The sequence below is a fragment of the Salmo trutta genome, chromosome 20, assembly GCF_901001165.1.
Source record: "Salmo trutta chromosome 20, fSalTru1.1, whole genome shotgun sequence".
NCBI lineage: Eukaryota > Metazoa > Chordata > Actinopteri > Salmoniformes > Salmonidae > Salmo > Salmo trutta.
The window spans coordinates 25,581,321-25,601,521 of record NC_042976.1 but is presented as its reverse complement, the minus strand read 5'-3'; the positions used below and the strand labels follow the sequence as shown (position 1 = coordinate 25,601,521).

Below are 20,201 nucleotides of genomic sequence, written 5' to 3'. Positions count from 1 at the left end.
GGTGGGAACCATGAAGCCACATCATTCGAATGCCCTAACCCATCTGGACAAGAGGAATACCTATGTAAGAATGCCGTTCGTCTACTACAGATCAGCATTTAACATCATAGTACCCTCCAAACTCGTCATTAAGCTCTCGACCCTGGGTCTTGACCCCGCCCTCTGCAACTGGGTCATGGACTTTCTGACAGGACGCCCCAGGTGGTGAGGGTAGGAAACAATCTCCACCCCGCTGATACTCAACACTGGGGCCCGACAAGGGTGTGTTCTCAGCCCTCTCAGCCCTCTCAACCCTCCCTGTTCACCCATGACTGCGTGGCCATGCACGCCTCCAACTCAATCATCAAGTTTGCAGACGACACTACAGTGGTAGGCTTGATTACCAACAACGACGAGAAGACCTACAGGGAGGAGGTGAGGGCCCTCGGAGTGTGGTCTCAGGAAAATAACCTCACACTCAAAGTCAACAAAGCAAAGGAGATGATCGTGGACTTCAGGAAACAGCAGAGGGAGCACCCCCCCTATCCACATCAATAGGACAGTAGTGGAGAAGGTGGAAAGTTTTAAGTTCCTCGGCGTACACACCACAGACAAACTGAAATGGTCCACCCACACAGACAGCGTGGTGAAGAAGGCGCAACAGCACCTCTTCAACCTCAGCAGGCTGAAGAAATTTGGCTAGTCACCAAAAACACTCACAAACTTTTCCAGATGCACAATCGAGAGCATCCTGTCGGGCTGTATCACCGCCTGGTACGGCAACTGCTCCGCCCACAAACGTAAAGCTCTCCAGAGGGTAGTGAGGTCTGCACAACGCATCACCGGGGGCAAACTACCTGCCCTCCAGGACACCTACACCACTGATGTCACAAGAAGGCCAAAAAGATCATCAAGGACAACAACCACCCGAGCTACTGCCTGTTCACCCCGCTATCATCCAGAAGGCGAGGTCAGTACAGGTGCATCAAAGCTGGGACCGAGTGACTGAAAAACAGCTTCTATCTCAAGGCCATCAGACTGTTAAACAGCCATCACTAACATTGAGTGGCTGCTGCCAACATAATGACTCAAATCTCTAGCCACTTTAATAATAAAAAATTGGATGTAATAAATGTATCACTCGTCACTTTAAACAATGCCACTTTATATAATGTTTACATACCCTACCTTACTCATCTCATATGCATATACTGTACTCTATACCATCTACTGCATCTTGCCTATGCCGTTCGGCCATCGCTCATCCATATATTTATATGTACATATTCTTATTCATTCCTTTGTTGTTGTGAAATTGTTAGATTACTTGTTAGATATTACTGCATGGTCGGAAGTAGAAGCACAAGCATTTCGCTACACTCGCATTAACATCTGCTAACCATGTGTATGTGACCAATAACATTTGATTTGATTTGAAGGGCGAAAGAAAATGAGGTGGCCAAAGTCAGGTATGTCCAGAGCATTTCATATGCAGCAGCTGTTAAAAGGGTTGAGGGTTTGAATGGTTAACCTGAAGAGCCCATGGTGGTGGATAGATCTTCACTGCAGGCTGCAGGGGTTGCCTTTCACCAGCAGGATTCTGACATTTTAAAGGTTAAGAAGGTGGACTTGGTGGCCTTTATAGCTATGGTGATAAATGGAACTGCCAAGGTGGAGAGAAGGTCCAGGAAGATAGAAATCATTGTGGATGAGGCGGAGCGGTTTCTGGGTCTGAAAGATTTCTCGGCGAAGGAGTTACATGGAATATTGTCACAAGCCGTACCACCCTCTCAGGCCCTAGAGCCTGAGAAGAGAGATATGGAGATTTGAAAGAAGGAAGTAGTGAGAGTTTTGTTTAGTTTTGTCAATGTACTATTTTTATTTGGGTGGATTATGTTAATTTCCCTATTACGTATGGATTTTCTTTTTACCTTGTTTTAGTTTCAACCTGTCCAATTGGTAGCGGCAATACACATTTTTTGGGTTATAGTCCGCCATAAAACCCACAGAAGAAGAAGATCGCGAGGTGAGGAATTTTTCTATGGAGGTCAATGAGAGAATGTCGAATTTGGTTTAAAAAAAGATGTATCGCTTATTTGCTACATGAGGCTTACTTGATTGAATAGAAGTTTCGTAATGGTTAGGTTGTCATGAATACATTGATAAACATGGATGCACGTGGCATTTTCTCAACTTTACTTTTTCCACATTTTGTTGTGTTACAGCCTGAATTCAAAATGGAATAAATATTTTGTTTCCTCACCCATCTACACACAATACCCTATAATGACAAAGTGAAAACATGTTTTTAGAAATTTGTGCAAATTTGTTGAAAATTAAATAAAAAATTATCTCATTTATATAAGTATTCACACCCCTGAGTCAATACTTTGTAGAAGCACTTTTGGCAGCAATTACAGATGTGAGTCTTTCTGGGTAAGTGTCTCAGGGCTTTCCACACCTGGATTCTACAACCTTTCCCAATTATTATTTTCAAAATTCTTCAAGCTCTGTCAAATTGATTATTGATCATTGCTAGACAACCATTTTGAGGTATTGCCATAGATTTTCAAGTATATTTAATTAATCCTATCACGTTCAACTATGTAACCATTGGCCTCATGGTGAAATCCCTAGTGGTTTCCCTCCTCTCCGGCAACTAAGTTAGGAAGGATGCCTGTATCTTTGTAGTCACTGCGAGGCATTGGAAAAAAGAAAACCTCCCTGGTCTTTGTGATTGAATCTGTATATGAAATTCACTGCTTGACTGAGGGACCTTACAGATAATTGTATGTGTGGGGTATAGACATTATGTAGTCATTCAAAAATCATGTTAAACATTAGTGTGAGTCTATGCAACTTATTATGTGATTTTTTTTTTTTAGCATATTTTTACTCCTGAACTTATTTAGGCTTGCCATAACAAAAGGGTTGAATACTTATTGACTCAAGACATTTCATCTTTTCGTTTTTAGTTAATTTGTAAAATTCAAGTGGTGTGAATACTTTCTGAAGGCATTGTATTTCTGCCCCCTCACTGGCTAGAATCACAGAGTTTCTAAACCCAGAGGTGCATCATTGCGAGACTAAAAGCCAATTTATACTTGATCCGAAATGTGTTTGGAGGCTCTGTATGGAGGGTGTGAAGCAATTGTGGAGTCTCAGTAGGCACACAGAGGCCAATTTATGCTTGATTTGAAAATATGGAATGGAGGGTGTGACGCAATTGCGGAGCCGCCGGGGAAATGCAGAGGCCAAAATGAGGTCCATACCGCATTTTGTAACAATGCGCAGGGCTCCGTATAGCTCTGCATTGACATGATTGGTTGACGGTAGGTGGGGTCAGGAGATCCTGTATAAACACAAACTAACTTCCTTGACAACTTCCTTCACAACAGTGTGATCTGAGGGCCCATGACAAATATTTTCAGCCTCCTGAAGGGGAAGAAGCATTGTTGTGTCATCTTCACTAATTTATTGATGTGTGTGAACCATGATACTGTAGATCCTTAGTGATGTGGACACCGAGGAACTTGAAGCTCTCGACCCGCTCCACTAGAGCCCCGTCGATGTGAATGGGGGCATGCTCGCCCCTCTGTTTTCTGTAGTCCACGTTCAGCTCCTTTGTCTTGCTGACGTTGAAGGAGAGGTTGTTATCCTGGCACCACATTGCCAGGTCTCTGACCTCCTCCCTATAGGCTGTCTCATCTCAGGCCTACCACCGTTGTGTCGTCGGCAAACTTAATGATGGTGTTGGAATCGTGAGCCGCCACGCAGTGGTGGGTGAACAGGGAGTACAGGAGGGGACTAAGCATGCACTCCTGAGGGGTCCCCGTGTTAAGAGTCAGTGTGGCAGATGTGTTGTTGCCTACCCTCACCATCAGGAAGTCCAGGATCTAGTTGCAGAGGGAGGGGTTCAGTCCCAGGGTCCTTAGCTTAGTGATGAGCTTGGAGGACACTATGGTGTTGAACACTGAGCTGTAGTCAATGAACAGCATTCTCACATAGGTGTTCCTCTTGTCCAGGTGGGAAAGGGCAGTGTGGAGTGCAATAGAGATTGCGTCATCTGTGAATCTGTTGGGGCGGGATGCGAGTTGGAGTGGGCCCAGGGTGTCTGGGATGATGGTGTTGATGTGAGCCATGACCAACCTTTCAAAGCATTTCATGGCTACAGATGTTGTAGGATTAGCTGTAACTGCAATTTTTTCTCTCTGCCCCATGGCAAAATGTGTAGAATTGTAGAAAACCTGCTATAAACTCTATGGAAGCACAATAGTCCATCCCACCAAAACAGGCTGAAATTTCAAACAGCTCTTACACTGAACGTAATATTCACAATTTCACCACTTTATTCCAACCTCATAGTGTGTAAATATAAAACACAGGAGCATCACGTTTTTGATTACACTGGGCCTTTAAAACTGCAACATTTTCACTATTCCCCATTACAAAATGTGTAGAATTGTAGGACATTTACTTTAAAACTTTTCTCACCACCGTCACGGGGGGGGCACTGAAATGTTTTGCCGCGAGTTGAGAGGACCCCAAACCAAATCTTGCTTCATACTGTACTGTCTTTGCTAGAATTGTCCCACCAGATCTCGCCTCCTCCCGCCTGTCTTCCATCTTTGAGGACATGTATTTCCATTGTTAGAGCGGTCACTCGACTGTCTTGTCAATATGAAATAAAATCTTTGTTCACGACAAATAACACACCTATCCCTCCGTAGAAGACACACAAAGATAAAACACAACATTTGTGTAATATGCATAGGCCAATGCCACTCAGAGGAGCGGTTGGAATTGTATGTAAATCCTCGAGAGTTTTATATATTGTCGGTAAATTTAGGCATTCAGACATGGTCAAATATATGGCTGAGGAGATATTTTCTGTAAATCAACAACACAATACCCATTATACAGACTAAAGTAATGGATACATATAAAAATCCATGTAATTGATCGTTAGTTTTATATATTGCAATTGAACACAACCATAAGTACAATACTCAGGTAACATTTTTTATTTTAATATACGCATTCTCGTATCTGTCTTTCTGAAATTTGAGAGACATCAATGTGTGCGTATGTGTTTGTGTTCGACCAACTGTGTTTGATTAGTAGGGTCTTCCTCGTGTGCCTGGAAGTCAGAAAACATCACTGGCTGGATGCCTCAATCTAGGAATTAGCAACTTTATTCAAGTAAGATAAACAATTGGGAAAAGTATACATCATACATTTGTAAACGAAATGTTTATCAATCAGTCACAAAACATGTTTTGCTTGTTTTACTGTGTAATTTAGTTGGTTTAACGATGCTGTGGAACACCACGTGGGCCTAACGTTAAAGCTAGCGACATAGCGAAGGTTAGCCAGCTACTGCAGCGGAACTTGGCTATGGTCACTGGATCTCACTAAGTGTTCGAACAAATGTCGTTTTCAGAATTGACTTAGCTAACTATTACAGTAGTACTAGTAACTGTTGTATACATTGTTTTGTAGCTATAATGTAGCCTGGTCCCAGATCTGTGTGTGCTCTTGCCTAACGGTAACGTTACTCATTTGCTGTCCTTGGCAATGGTCTCACATGGTCACTGGATCTCACCAGGTCTTCTAACAAATGTAGTTGTCAGAATTGACTTAGCTTGCTAGCTATTACAGTGCTACTAGTAACTGTTGTATCCATTGTTTTGTAGCTATAATGTAGCCTGGTCCCAGATCTGTTTGTGCTCTTGCCTAACGTTACTCCTTGTCAAGCCAAACAGGACAATTCCATAAGGAGTTTTTAGCAAGGGGCAGAAACAGATTGGCACCCAGGCTTGCTATAATGCACATTGTACACTTGTCTCAGCGTTTAGCCTACATAATGCTGATACACTTGCCCTTCTGTAATGCATTGAAGCCAGAAGAGCTAGCTGATGCTCCAGTTGTCATTCCATTTCTGTTCACCAGTCCATCATCATATGATATTCATCATCACTGTCTCATCCTCCCTAGCCTGTGATATTGCCCTGATCTTGTGACCATGGGGTTGACCAAGCAGTACCTGCGCTATGCTGCCAGCGCCGTGTTCGGAGTAATTGGGAGCCAGAAGGCCAACGTGGCCTTTGTCACCATGCGAGGAGGGGAGAGAGGACGCTTTGTGGCTGTGGCTGCCTGCGAGCATGTCTTCATATGGGACGTGCGTAAAGCAGAGAAGGTGAGAGACTTGGGAGGATCTTTTCATGTAGGGTTGACTCAGTGGATTTGTCAGTAAGCTACTGCTGCTGTCATAGCCGATATCAGGGTCATCATTGCTGACAGTGCTCTTATAATTGGGTCTGAAATGTCCTAACCATGGCTGTCGATAACTCAAATAAGATGACTTGGCCAGTGATACCAAGTTGTAACTGTATATATCACCAGTATTTCCTCATAGTGAGAGATGACATATTAGGTCAGCTGTCTTCCTTAGAAACTGTCCTCTCGTCTGTCCCAGGTTCTGATTCTCAAGGGGAACAAGCACGAGGTGACGTACCTCTGCCCCTCCCCCGATGGCATCCATGTTGCCGTGGGTTACGAGGACGGGGCTGTGCGCATCTTCAGCCTATTGAACGGCGAGAGCAACGTGTCCTTCAACGGGCACAAGTCCGCAGTCACTGTGATCCGCTACGACACTCTCGGTTCTCGGCTGGTGACCGGATCCAAGGTAAGAACAGAATTATGCTGCCGTAGAGATGGCAGAGTCCCCAGGGATGTCGACTGTCCTGACGTCATGGTCAAGCTAAGGCGTTTGCATTTAAAATATGGTTAGTAATATGCCTATTATTATCTCTTTTCTTTTCAGGACACGGATGTGATTGTGTGGGATGTGATCAACGAGTGTGGTCTGTACCGACTGAAAGGACACAAAGACGCTGTCACACAGGCCCTGTTCCTCAAAGACAAGAACCTCCTGGTCACCAGGTAGTACATCACTCATATGTAGGGCTCTGACTTTCTGTCTTGGCCCTTGGTACTGTTAAGGCGTCGGCATACTCCCTTAAAGGTGCTGAACAGTCATTCTGAAAAGTACTTTTTCTCCCATGGCTAACTACCAGGAAGTTTGAAAAGGCAGGCTGATTGGGCAGGGAGCTTATAGTCATGAGCTCACCTTGACTAACAGCTCTTTGAAACGCCTATGTCGAGGAACTTGGATGCAGTGTTGCAGTAAAATCATCTCAAGCTAATTTGGTGATACATAAAGCAACTCAAACAACATTGAAATTGCATCAATGATATCACTTATTTTTTTATATACATCTCCCATTTGGCATGTCTCTTGTAATGCGGTTCACAGCAGCGCTGATGGATGTGTTGACATGACAACTGCTTCAGAGTTGTGAATTACCTTTTGTTCCATGCTGGCTGAATATCATGTTACCATTGGTGTATTCAAATGAGAGTTAAGGTGATGTCACCTTGTCCCCTTAATAATGAATCCAAGTTTTTGACATGGGGGAGGGGACCAGTAACTTTATGATCTAACTTTATCAATGAAGAAGCAAGTCATGTTTCATACTTTGGTTAGGTTTCCTTCAAATATCTTCAAATGTAATGAAACATTTTTTTTGGACTGTTCATGACCTTAAAAGACCGCCGCTTGAAATTTTTATGACGTTTTTGCAGAGGAGATCTTAGTTGCGTAATTTTACGTCTAACTAAGATGTTTGGTGCAGTATTTCTCAAGTGAAAAAATGTGCATGAGAATCCCTACTGTTGACCAATCACCAACGAAGGGGCGTAGCCTTCGGCTACCGACTTTGCCTTGCCCCGAGAAAAAAATGTTGTTCGCTCGAACAGCTGAAAAAACCCTTGCCGAAGACCAAAACTAACAAAAACTTCCCAAAATGTCAGAATATGTGCACGAACTGTTTTGGGAAGCATTCGGACGCCTTTAGTGTTCTAGCGTTGAAAGACGAGGAGCGCAGGTTGGATACCAGCTAGGGAAAGTTACACCCCCCCGATGTCTGAATGGTCTTTGTGATGTTTTCTCCAGCTCCAAGGACAGCTTTGTGAAGTGGTGGGACCTTGACACCCAGCACTGCTTTAAGACCATGCTGGGACATCGCAGTGAGGTGAGTGCTTCCTGCCTATCTTAACATTTGATTGTCACGTGTTGTTGACATTGGATGGTGTACTAAGAGGTGATTGGATCTCTTGTCTGATTAGTTAGTCATTTTGAGGGAGACTTATCTGATTGGATCACCTTGGTTGTGTGTGTGTCAGGTGTGGGGCATGGCACTGCTGAACCAAGAGAGTAGATTGATAACAGGCTCAGCCGACAGTGAGCTCCGGGCCTGGGACATCAACTACCTAGAGGAGGTAAGCACAGAGGAGCTACAATGAGCCTTCTAAACACACAACTACATATTTTGGACAATAATGAAAAAGTCTAAAATAGCTTATCTGAATAAAATGCTAGTTGAGTCCTTCATTCTCTCTCTCGGTTTGTCCGTCGTTCAGGGCAGAGAGGCTGGTGAACCGAAGGAGAAGAAAGGCAAAAGCCTACTTGATGATGATGATGATGATGATGAGGAGGAAGTTGTGGACGAGAGCCCTGAGGAGGTAGGACAGACCATGATCCTACATGATCCTACTGATTCTACTGTATTTTTGACTGTATGTTGTTTACTCCATGTGTAACTCTGTGTTGTTGCATGTTGTCGAACTGCTTTGCTTTATCTTGGCCAGGTCGCAATTGTAAATGAGAACTTGTTCTCAACTTGCCTACCTGGTTAAATAAAGGTGAAATAAAAAAAATTTTAAAAAAAATCCTCTACAGGGCAAAACACCACAATTGGTTACCTGCAGCACAAGTTAATCAGTTCATCTATAAAATAACTCTGAAGAAGTATAGTAGCTAGTAATGAATGGCATATGTAACGGTAGCTAACACTGTTCCGTACAGATTTTGTGTACCGCTGCATTCAAACGAGGCTGTGATGAAACTAATGGGACTGAGTGACTGTTGGCATCAAAATCCGGGGTTTAAACTACGTTTCTATTCAAGCGTTGATTGACATGGTAATAGACCAATAGTTTTTGAGAAAAGTTGAAAAAAACGGACCCCTCTGATGCTGTAGGATACATTGTGACGTATGACGATGTATTGTACCACACGCATTAAGCAACACGTGTGCCATACAGCCTTTCCACCAGGGGTAGCACTTCTCTCGCAGATTAAAACAACAAAGTGTAAGGGACAGGGAAAGGGGGATGGATACCTAGTCAATTGTACAACTGAATGTATTCATTGTTTGCGTCATCACTGCAAGCCATCATGACTCAAAAGCCGTGACAGCCGCTGTTTACTTCTGAAGATAACTTTAGCGTCGCTCTGAAAATCCGATTCAAATTCGTCATAAACCTTCAAATAGGTATGTGATGACACATTATATAAATTCTTTATAGTGTTTTAATACAATTTTAGAGGTGATCAGTTGGACAAATCGGGTGAAAAAAGCCGTTTCCCCATAAAACATATTTCCCCCTTTCACTATTACTCAGTAGCCTTCACTTCCCCACCCGCCATTTTTAAAAAGCCCCGACGGAGCTCCATTGCCTTCTTCAATCCTTCAATCATGCAGAGACGGGCAGCATAAAGATCTCGTCTTTGATTTGGCTGGAAAGAGGAGGAATTGTGCCTTACAATGGTATTCATATTACAGTTGACCTGTAAGTATATACATTTTTTGGGGCGCTAAAATACGGTCACGTGTACGGACCACTGTCAAGTACGGAAGTTTAATTGTTGCTGTCTAATAGCATGTGTATCTGAAATCTGTATGTGTTTCATACTTTTCCCTCTTGCCCTCTTTCCCTTGCCCTCTCTCTCTCTCACACACACAGAGGATCCTGAGTTGTAAGAAAGCTGGCTCTTTGCTGAGAGAGGCCAGGGACAGGGTGGTCTCCATGACTACCGATGCCAAGGCCAAGGTCCTGGCGTGCCATGTAAGTGTTGACCTTTGACTTTTTAATGTTGGTACAGTCTTACTGACCCTCCAGTCATATTGATTTATTGTCCTACATTTCTCAGATCACTAATGTAATGTGTATTCTCCCCTCTGATCTTTCTTCCTTTTCCTCATCCTTCTCTCGCAGGGCTCAGACACAGTGCTGGAGGTGTTCAGTGTGCTGCCGGAGGACGAGGTGGAGAGGGTGATGGCCAAGAAGCTGAAGAGAGCCAAGAAGAAGGCCAGGTATGTTGCACACAGTAGAGATCACACTGTCACTTCAGCCACGGCAGGGACCAGTCGGCAGATAGCCCAAGTTGGGCCAGACAGATACTGCAAAGCCTTCAGAGATGATTTGAAAGAATAAAACGTGTGGAATCTAATTCCAATCAAACAAAATACTTCCAATGTTTATGAATACAGTTATGTTGATGAAATTGGTGAAATGTAAAGATGAGGTGCTGCTGCCCCCTGGTGTAGAGATGCGCAGCATGCAGAGGACGCCCCAGAGCCTGTGGTGGAGAGGAATCTGGCAAATGAGATTGTGAGACTAACCAACATCAAGGCCTCCGCCAATATCAGGTACACAGCAACACACACACGCGCACTCTCTCACAAACACACTCAATCAATCAACCAACCAACATTTTGTGTCACGTATATCCCAGATGGGTGGACTGCCTGATGTGTGCGGGTGGGGAGTTGAAGATAGCCATGCTGCTCCAGAACAACACAGTGGAGACCTACAGCCTCAAGATGACTGACAAGAACCCCACGGGCACTAAGACCTCACGGCTCACCCTGGGAGGCCACCGCACCGATGCCCGCACGCTGGCCTTCAGCTCAGACAACATCGCTATCCTCTCCGCCTCCGGGGACACCGTCAAAGTCTGGAACAGGTGGGAAAGTCAGGTCACACAGGACTGACCTGACTGTGGATCACTGTACAAATTAAATCTAGTTCACTAAGCTGACTTTCCAGCAACTTTTAAAGGTGACACCTAGACACATACTATATTATGAGCAGTTTTATACATTCTGATTGGGTGTCTAACGGGAAGTCTCTCCCACGTCACAGGTCTACCCTGCAGGTGATTCGCACCATGGCGTGTGAGTACGCCCTCTGCTCCCTGTTTGTCCCTGGAGACAGGCAGATTATCCTAGGAACCAAGGTAACACGCACGCACACACTAACGTACACCAAACTACTGTAGATGTGTGTTATCCAGTATTAAACTATTGTGTGTAACCCAGGCTAACCTTCTCTCTATCAGTGTGGTAAGATTCAGATCTTTGACCTGGCATCAGGAACCCTTATGGAGACTGTCGATGCCCATAACGGAGCTCTGTGGTCCCTCTGTCTGTCTCCTGATCAGGTACTGTCTGTATCTGCCTCTCTCTGTCCATGTTCAACATCATCCACAATACATGTAGTGTTTTCATGGGTCTCAGCTTCTAAAGTGCCAATCTCCATTACAACTCCATAGGCCCCTTATCTGTAGACAAAAGACCATAAAATAGTATAATATATATATTTTTTTTAAACATTCCCATTTGCTCTGACTGTTTATTTGACTGTAATTATGTGATTTCCTCAGAGGGGGATAGTGACTGGCGGGACTGACAAGAGAGTGAAGTTCTGGGAGTTTGAGCTGATTATGGACAAAGACGCTGCACAGAAGTAAGCCAAGCTTTATTCCTTCTGTTTCACATAGTGTCAATAACACTTAGAATGCGGTTTCATACCAGAGGCAACTAGTTTTATGCCCAGTCAGGCTGCACGCTTTTATCAAGTGAGCACTTGACTGGAGTTTCTGTTTACTCTGCTCTAATTGTTTGTGTTGCAGGAGGCTGACGGTGAAACACATGCGGACACTGCAGCTGGATGAGGATGTGTTGTGTGTGAAATATTCTCCTGACCAGAGACTGTTGGCTGTCTCCCTGCTGGACTGCACCGTCAAGGTCTTCTACACAGACACACTCAAGTTCTTCTTGTCTCTGTATGGACACAAGCTGCCTGTGCTCTGCCTGGACATCTCTCATGTGAGTACCGGTACTCATCCTAGCGACCCCAAACGAAAAGCGAATGTAATGAGTGACAGTAGATGAATATGGAATGTGCATACTTGAGTGTGTGTTGGTTAAAGTTGCTGCGTGTATGTTTTCAATCTGTCTTGTCTCTGAGTGTTACTTGTCCATCTCTCAGGACAGCGCCTTGATAGCAACTGGCTCTGCAGACAGAAACGTCAAGATCTGGGGTCTGGACTTTGGGGACTGTCACAGATCTATGTTTGCCCACGATGACAGGTACAGAAAAAATACAACATATATTATATACACACACACAGTGGCAAGAAGAAGTATGTGAACCCTTTGGAATTACCTGGATTTCTACATAAATTTGTCAAAATAATTTGATCTGATCTTCCTCTTAGGTCACAACAATAGACAAACACAGTGTGCTTCAACAAATACCACACCAATTATTGTATTTTTCTTGTCTATATTGAATACATCACTTAAACATTAGGTTGGAAAAAGTATTTGAACCCATTGGCTAATGACCAAAAAGCTAATTGGAGTCAGGACCTGGAGTCCAATCAATGAGACAAGATTCGAGTTGTTGGTTAGAGCTGCCCTGCAATATAAAAAACACTCACAAAATCGTGAGTTTGCTATTCACGTGAAGCATTGCCTGAGGTGAACCATGTCTTGAACAAAAGAGATCTCAGAAGACCTACGATTAAGAATTGTTGACTTGCATAAAGCTGGAAAGGGTTACAAAAGTATCTCTAAAAGCCTTGATGTTCATCAGTCCACAGTAAGATAAATTGAGAAAGTTCAGCACTGTTGCTGCTCTCCCTAGGAGTGGCTGTCCTGCAAAGATGGCTGCAAGAGCACAGCACAGAATGCTCAATGAGGTTAAGAAGAATCCTAGAGTGTCAGCTAAAGACTTACAGAAATCTCTGGAACATGCTAACATCTCTTTGACGAGTCTATGATACGTAAAAACACTAAACAAGAATGGTGCTCATGGGAGTGCACCACTGAAGAAGCCACTGCTGTCCAAAAAAACATTGCTGCACGTCTGAAGTTTGCAAAAGAGCACCTGGATGTTCCATAGCACTACTGGCAAAATATTCTGTGGACGAATGAATCTACAGTTGAGTTGTTTGGAAGGAACACACAACACTGTGTGGAGAAAAAAAGGCACAGCACACCAACATCAAAACCTCATCCCAACTGTGAAGTATGGTGGAGGGAGCATCATGGTTTGGGGCTGCTTTGCTGTCTCAGGGCCTGAACAGCTTGCTATCATTGACGGAAAAGTGAATTCCCATGTTTATCAAGACATTTTGCCGGAGAATGTAAGGCGATCTGTCCGCCAATTGAACAGAAGTTGGGTGATGCAACAGGACACTGACCCAAAACACAGAAGTAAATCAACAACAGAATGGCTTCAACAGAAGAAAAAACACCTTCTGGAGTTGCCCAGTCAGAGTCCTGACCTCAACCCGATTGAATGCTGTGGCATGACCTCGAGCGGTTCACACCAGACATCCCAAGAATATTGCTGAACTGAAACAGTTTTGTAAAGAAGAATGGTCCTCCTGACCGTTGTGCAGATCTGATACGCAACTACAGAAAACGTTTGGTTGAGGTTATTGCTGCCAAAGGAGGGCACACCTGTTATTAAATCCAAGGGTTCACATACTTTTCCCACCCTGCACTAGGAATGTTTACACGGTGTGTTCAATAAAGACATGAAAACGTATTGTTTGTGTGTTACTGGTTTAAACAGAATGTGTTTGTCTATTGTTGTGATGAAGATCAGGTCAAATGTTATGAACAATTTATGCAGAAATCCAGGTAATTCCAAAGGGTTCACATACTTTTTCTTGTGTGTGTGTATATACATACATGCATGCATGCATGCATACATACATACATACATACATACATACATACATACATACATACATACATACATACATACATACATACATACATACATACAGTGGAAGTCGGAAGTTTACATACACCTTAGCCAAATACATTTAAACTCAGTTTTTCACAATTCCTGACATTTAATCCTAGTAAAAATTCCCTGTCTTAGATCATTTAGGATCACCACTTTATTTTAAGAATGTGAAATGTCAATAATAGTAGCGAGAATTATTTATTTCAGCTTTTATTTATTTCATCACATTCCCAGTGTGTCAGAAGTTTACATGCACTCAATTAGTATTTGGTAGCATTGCCTTAAACATTTTAAACTTGGGTCAAACGTTTCGGGTAGCCTTCCACAAGCTTCCCACAATAAATTGGGTGAATTTTGCCCAATTGCTCCTGACAGAGCTGGTGTAACTGAGTCAGGTTTGTAGGCCTCCTTGCTCGCACACGCTTTTTCAGTTCTGCCCAGAAATGTTCTATAGAATTGAGGTCAGGGCTTTGTGATGGCCACTCCAATACCTTGACTTTGTTGTCCTTAAGCCATTTTGCCACAACTTTGGAAGTATGTTTGGGTCATTGTCCATTTGGAAGACCCATTTGCGACCAAGCTTTAACTTCCTGACTGATGTCTTGAGATGTTGCTTCAATATATCCACATCATTTTCCATCCTCATGATGCCATATATTTTGTGAAGTGCACCTGTCCCTCCTGCAGCAAGCACCCCAACAACATGATGCTGCCACCCCCGTGCTTCACGGTTGGGATGGTGTTCTTGCAAGCCTCCCCCTTTTTCCTCCAAACATAACGATGGTCATTATGGCCAAACAGTTCTATTTTTGTTTTATCAGACCAGAGGACATTTCTCAAAAAAGTATGATCTTTGTCCCCATGTGCAGTTGCAAACCATAGTCTGGCTTTTTTATGGCGGTTTTTGAGCAGTGGCTTCTTCCTTGCTGAGTGGCCTTTCAGGTTATGTCGATATAGGACTCGTTTAACTGTGGATATAGATACTTTTGTACCAGTTTCCTCCAGCATCTTCACAAGGTCCTTTGCTGTTGTTCTGGGATTGATTTGCACTTTTCGCACCAAAGTACGTTCATCTCTAGGAGACAGAACGCGTCTCCTTCTTGAGCGGTATGACGGCTGTGTGGTCCCATGGTGTTTATACTTGCGTACTATTGTTTGTACAGATGAACGTGGTACCTTCAGGCATTTGGAAATTGCTCCCAAGGATGAACCAGACTTGTGGAGGTCTACAATGTTTTTTCTGAGGTCTAGGCTGATTTCTTTTGGTTTCCCATGATGTCAAGCAGAGAGGCACTGAGTTTGAAGGTAGGCCTTGAAATACATCCACAGGTACACCTCCAATGGACTCAAATGATGTCAAGTGATGCCAATTAGCCTATCAGAAGCTTCTAAAGCCATTACATCTTTTCTGGAACTTTCCAAGCTGTTTAAAGGCACAGTCAACTTAGCGTATGTAAACTTCCGACCCACTGGAATTGTGATACAGTGAAATAATCTGTCTGTAAACAACTGTTGTAAAAAGTACTTGTGTCATGCACAAAGCAGATGTCCTAACCAACTTGCCAAAGCTATAGTTTAACAAAAAATTTGGAGTGGTTGAAAAATGAGTTTTAATGACTCCAACCTAAGTGTATGTAAACTTCCGACTTAAACTGTATAAGTGTATGTAAACTTCCGACTTCAACTGTATATGTGTATGTAATAAACTCAGGAAAAAAATAAACGTCCTCTCACTGTCAACTGCGTTTATTTTCAGCAAACTTAATATTTGTATGAACATAACAAAATTCAACAACTGAGACATAAACTGAACAAGTTCCACAGACATGTGACTAACATAAATGGAATAATGTCTCCCTGAACAAAGGGAAAAGTAACAGTCAGTATCTGCTGTGGCCACCAGCTGCATTAAGTACTGCAGTGCGTCTCCTCATGGACTGCACCAGATTTGCCAGTTCTTGCTGTGAGATGTTACCCCACTCTTCCACCAAGTCACCTGCAAGTTCCCGGATATTTCTGGGGGGGAATGGCCCTAGCCCTCCGATCCAAAAGGTCCCAAACGTGCTCAATGGGATTGAGATATGGGCTCTTCGCTAGCCATGGCAGCACACTGACATTCCTGTCTTGCAGGAAATCACGAACAGAACGAGCAGTATGGCTGGTGGCATTGTGATGCTGGAAGGTCATGTCAGGATGAGCCTGCAGGAAGGGTACCACATGAGGGAGGAGGATGTCTTCCCTGTAACGCACAGCGTTGAGATTTCCTGCAATGACAACAAGCTCAGTCCGATGATGCTGTGACACACCGCCCAGACCATGACGGACCCTCCACCTCCAAATCGATCCCGCTCCAGAGTACATGCCTCGGTGTAACGCTCATTCCTTCGACGATAAACCCGAATCCGATGATAAACCCGAATCCAACCATCACCCCTGGTGAGACAAAACTGCGACTCGTCAGTGAAGAGCACTTTTTGCCAGTCCTGTCTGGTCCAGCGACGGTGGGTTTGTGCCCATCGGCGACGTTGTTGCCGATGATGTCTAGTGAGGACCTGCCTTACAACAGGCCTACAAGCCCTCAGTCCAGCCTCTCTCAGCCTATTGGGGACAGTCTGAGCACTGATGGAGGGATTGTGCGTTCCTGGTGTAACTCAGGCAGTTGTTGTTGCCATCCTGTACCTGTCCCACAGGTGTGATGCTCAGATGTACCGATCCTATGCAGGTGTTACATGTGGTCTGCCACTGCGAGGACGATCAGCTGTCCGTCCTGTCTCCCTGTAGTGCTGTCTTAGATGTCTCACGGTACGGACATTGCAATTTATTGCCCTGGCCACATCTGCAGTTCTCATGCCTCCTTGCAGCATGCCTAAGGCACATTCACACAGTTGAGCAGGGACCCTGGGCATCTTTCTTTTGGTGTTTTTCAGAGTCAGTAGAAAGGCCTCTTTAGTGTCCTAAGTTTTCATAACTGTGACCTTAATTGCCTACCATCTGTAAGCTGTTAGTGTCTTAACGTCCGTTCCACAGGTGTATGTTCATTAATTGTTTATGGTTCATTGAACAGGAAACAGTGTTTTAAACCCTTTACAATGAAGATCTGTGAAGTTATTTGGATTTTTACAAATTATCTTTAAAAGACAGGGTCCTGAATAAGGGCCGTTTTCTTTTTGTTGTTGAGTTTATATATATTAAATGAATATAGAATATACTGCAAGAACACATCATCCTAAGCTGTCAGCCATATGGTCAGTGTGGAAGCTTGACCAACGGTCTTGAATGATATAATTTAATAGATGTTGGCTCCACTCTCCCCATTTCCAGTAAAATATTTAATTTTATCTCCAGTTTCAGAAACACTGTCCTTGTTAGCTGCCTCTGACCGATGACATCACCCCATCTGCTCTTTCATGTCACCATTTTTTTCTCTCTCTTTTCTCAGCGTCATGTTCCTTCAGTTTGTCCCCAAAACCCATCTGTTCTTCACAGCGGGGAAGGACAAGAAGATAAAACAGTGGGACGCAGACAAGTTTGAGCACATCCAGACCTTAGAGGTGACATTCACTCCCATGCTGTTAGCTACATTTCCCATATAGAGATGAGGCCTGGAATTCATGATAACATTTTGGGGAATATTGATAAGTGACATAACCAATTACCTAAATGCTCTTTCTTTCCCATTGGAGGAATTACATTTCCCTTCCTTAATTGACTAAATTGAAAATGGATTTGACCCCACCCCTAGTGTTGACCTTTAACCGCTGACCCATGTGTGTGACGTGCTATCCTCAGGGTCACCATCGGGAGGTTTGGTGTCTGGCCATCAGTCCTAACGGGGACCACATTGTGTCCTCGTCCCACGACAAGTCCCTGAGGCTCTGGGAGAGGACCAGAGAACCCATCATCCTGGAGGAAGAGAGGGAGATGGTGGGTAGTGGTACCCCAGAAACATGCTTTCTCTGTGGGTAAAAGGGAAGGGAGATAGTGGACACCAATCAGGTTTTATCTTGAACTTTTTCACCCTCTCAAATGTTTTTCTTTAGGAGAGAGAGGCTGAGTTTGAGGAGGGCATGGCCAAAGGGGATGAGCCTGTGGTAAGTGCTGACTTTATTTCAAACCAGTGGAAATGAAATTGTTTGTTTTCTCAGTGTCGTTCAGTCTCGTTGATGTCTCGTGTGTCTCACAGGTTCCAGGAGAGATCAAAGATGCAGAGGCAGCACCAGCGGCGAAGAAAACCATAGAGACAGTCAAAGCTGTGAGTCTCCATGTCAAGTAACTAGACTGCAGAGATGGAGAGGTTGTGTGTGTGTGTGTGCACGTTTGGATAGGTACGTGTGTGTGTAGTTTGTAATGGCCGGTGTGTGTGTCTCTTCAGGCTGAGCGTGTCATGGAGGCTCTGGAGCTGTTCAGATCAGAGAGCAGGAAAATGGAGGAGCATCAGATAGCCTGCCAGTCAGCTGGAAAACAGTTGCCTCCACCTAAGGCCAATCCTATCCTTGTGGCCTTTGGAAACGTTTCTGTAAGTTTTTTTTAATTCCATCTGAAATGATCATAATACATACATAGCCCAGGGTACTAGTTCTGATCCTCACTAATCTATCATGTTAACTTAGTAACCACGTCTCCTGCCTCTCTTGCAGCCGTCTCGCTACGTCTTGGACGTAATAAAGAAGGTCCGGTCCAGTGAGCTGGAGGTGTCTCTGCTGGTCCTGCCGTTCCCCTACATTCCAGACCTGCTGTCTCTCTTCAACTGCTATGTCCAGGACGGCCTGGAGGTGGAGCTAGTGTGCCGTTGTCTCTTCTTCCTGCTCAGGTATGCTAGCCTCTGACGCCAGGCTTCTCAAGTAGTGTGAAAACCTGGAGAAGTTGTTCTCAGGAAGAGGTGGAGTCTAGATTCAAACTAGTGATGCGTTGCCACTTATCAAACCAATCAACTATTTTGAATGGGTGGAGCTCCAAAAATATGTGCTGTTTCTGAATAATTTTCTGGCTTGCAACAAGCTAGCTACCATTAAGATAAAAAAAATGGCACTGCATAGGGTAATAAATCTTTGTCTGACACACGGTAGGAAAAGAGGCACAAACAAAATGGGGAAAACAAGGAAATGTCTCTCCTGAAAAGAAACGTAATTTCTACTCTGAGCCAATAAAATGTGAGCGTTAACAACCAGCGCTTCCTTTCAATCGCAAAATCCAATTCTAAAGTTCTCCAGACTTACAATAGTCGAGTCAACACGACGAGATTTGGAAGGATGACCCCTTGAGACTTATGGTTATGCTAACAAACAACCTCACACCAATCATAAGTGTTTGTTACTCAGTTTGTGTGTTTCTCACATATGCAAACAACCTCACACAAGTGTGTGTCTGGTGTCTCTAAGGTACCTGAAGTGTGAGCGTGAGTAGATGAGCCTAAAGTAGTGTGTCAGTCTTCACTGTGCTTGTCCTTGTCTCTCCAGAATCCACTTTGGTCAGATTTCCAGTAACCAGATGCTGCTGACCGTCATAGACGAGCTGAGAATCAACACCATCTCTAAAGTCCGAGAGATCAGGGTGAGTCTAATCAGAAAATATAGAAAATGTACTCTAAAGGCTAATGATCCTCAAGTCATATAAAACTGTATCTCTTCTTCTGCTCCAGGATGTTCTGGGATTCAACAGTGCTGGTCTCCAGTTCCTCCAGAGGGAGGTCGAGAGCAAAGAGGAGGTCATGTTTTTCGCAGACGCCACCGGTCTCCTTAAAGAGAAGAGGAGGAAGAGGAAGAAGAGAGAGAGAGCTATTCTCACTATTGCCTGAATCACCACAGGATTTTATATATATATATATATATATATATATATATATATATATATACCCCACATCATGACCAGTAGGCTACTGCAGGGGTGGCCTTAAGCAGAGAGATTTACGCTGTTAGTTTTATATCTGAACTGTTATAGGATCCTGATAGGACATAACACTGTGTTATTCAATGACATGCTTCATTTCCCAAATAAACTGTGTCTGAGTTACTCATGTTGAGCCTCACTCCCTCAGGTTTTACAGAAGGCCTGTGAATGAATAAATCCACTGCTCCCTAACTCAAGTCAGGACGTACTGTATGTATACACAGCAGATCCCTCTGCAACCACAGGCTCGTATAAAACACATTCATATAAAACTCCTTCTTTAATAGTTACATTTCGAGTTGGACTTTTCCCTCCCTGGTTGGTCTTAGCTTCCTGTCACATGGGGTTTGGACAGGTATGATTTAGGCCTGTTTCTCTGG

The 20,201-nt window shown here is 43.8% G+C and overlaps 1 protein-coding gene across 1 annotated transcript; it reads left to right on the top strand.

The window, feature by feature from the left end:
* Positions 1 to 5,078: 5,078 nt before the first annotated feature.
* On the top strand, positions 5,079 to 19,945 carry wdr3 (WD repeat domain 3). The gene is made up of 24 exons (XM_029702705.1): positions 5,079 to 5,181; positions 5,977 to 6,178; positions 6,458 to 6,667; positions 6,806 to 6,924; positions 7,997 to 8,075; positions 8,227 to 8,322; positions 8,464 to 8,565; positions 9,850 to 9,951; positions 10,102 to 10,199; positions 10,434 to 10,535; positions 10,622 to 10,852; positions 11,032 to 11,125; positions 11,228 to 11,329; positions 11,552 to 11,634; positions 11,801 to 11,996; positions 12,160 to 12,260; positions 17,375 to 17,486; positions 17,725 to 17,859; positions 17,976 to 18,026; positions 18,119 to 18,187; positions 18,308 to 18,451; positions 18,573 to 18,745; positions 19,392 to 19,485; positions 19,574 to 19,945. The coding sequence occupies exons 2-24, from the start codon at positions 6,005 to 6,007 to the stop codon at positions 19,727 to 19,729; spliced, it is 2,823 nt and encodes a 940-aa protein (XP_029558565.1). The 5' UTR covers positions 5,079 to 5,181; positions 5,977 to 6,004; the 3' UTR covers positions 19,730 to 19,945.
* Positions 19,946 to 20,201: the final 256 nt, after the last annotated feature.

Coding starts and splice junctions, on each gene's coding strand:
- wdr3 (XM_029702705.1), top strand. CDS start 6,005: ATGGGGTTGACCAAGCAGTACCTGCGCTATGCTGCCAGCGCCGTGTTC. Junction 10,200..10,433: donor AGAGCCAAGAAGAAGGCCAG/GTATGTTGCACA, acceptor CCCCTGGTGTAG/AGATGCGCAGCATGCAGAGG. Junction 11,126..11,227: donor AGATTATCCTAGGAACCAAG/GTAACACGCACG, acceptor TCTCTCTATCAG/TGTGGTAAGATTCAGATCTT.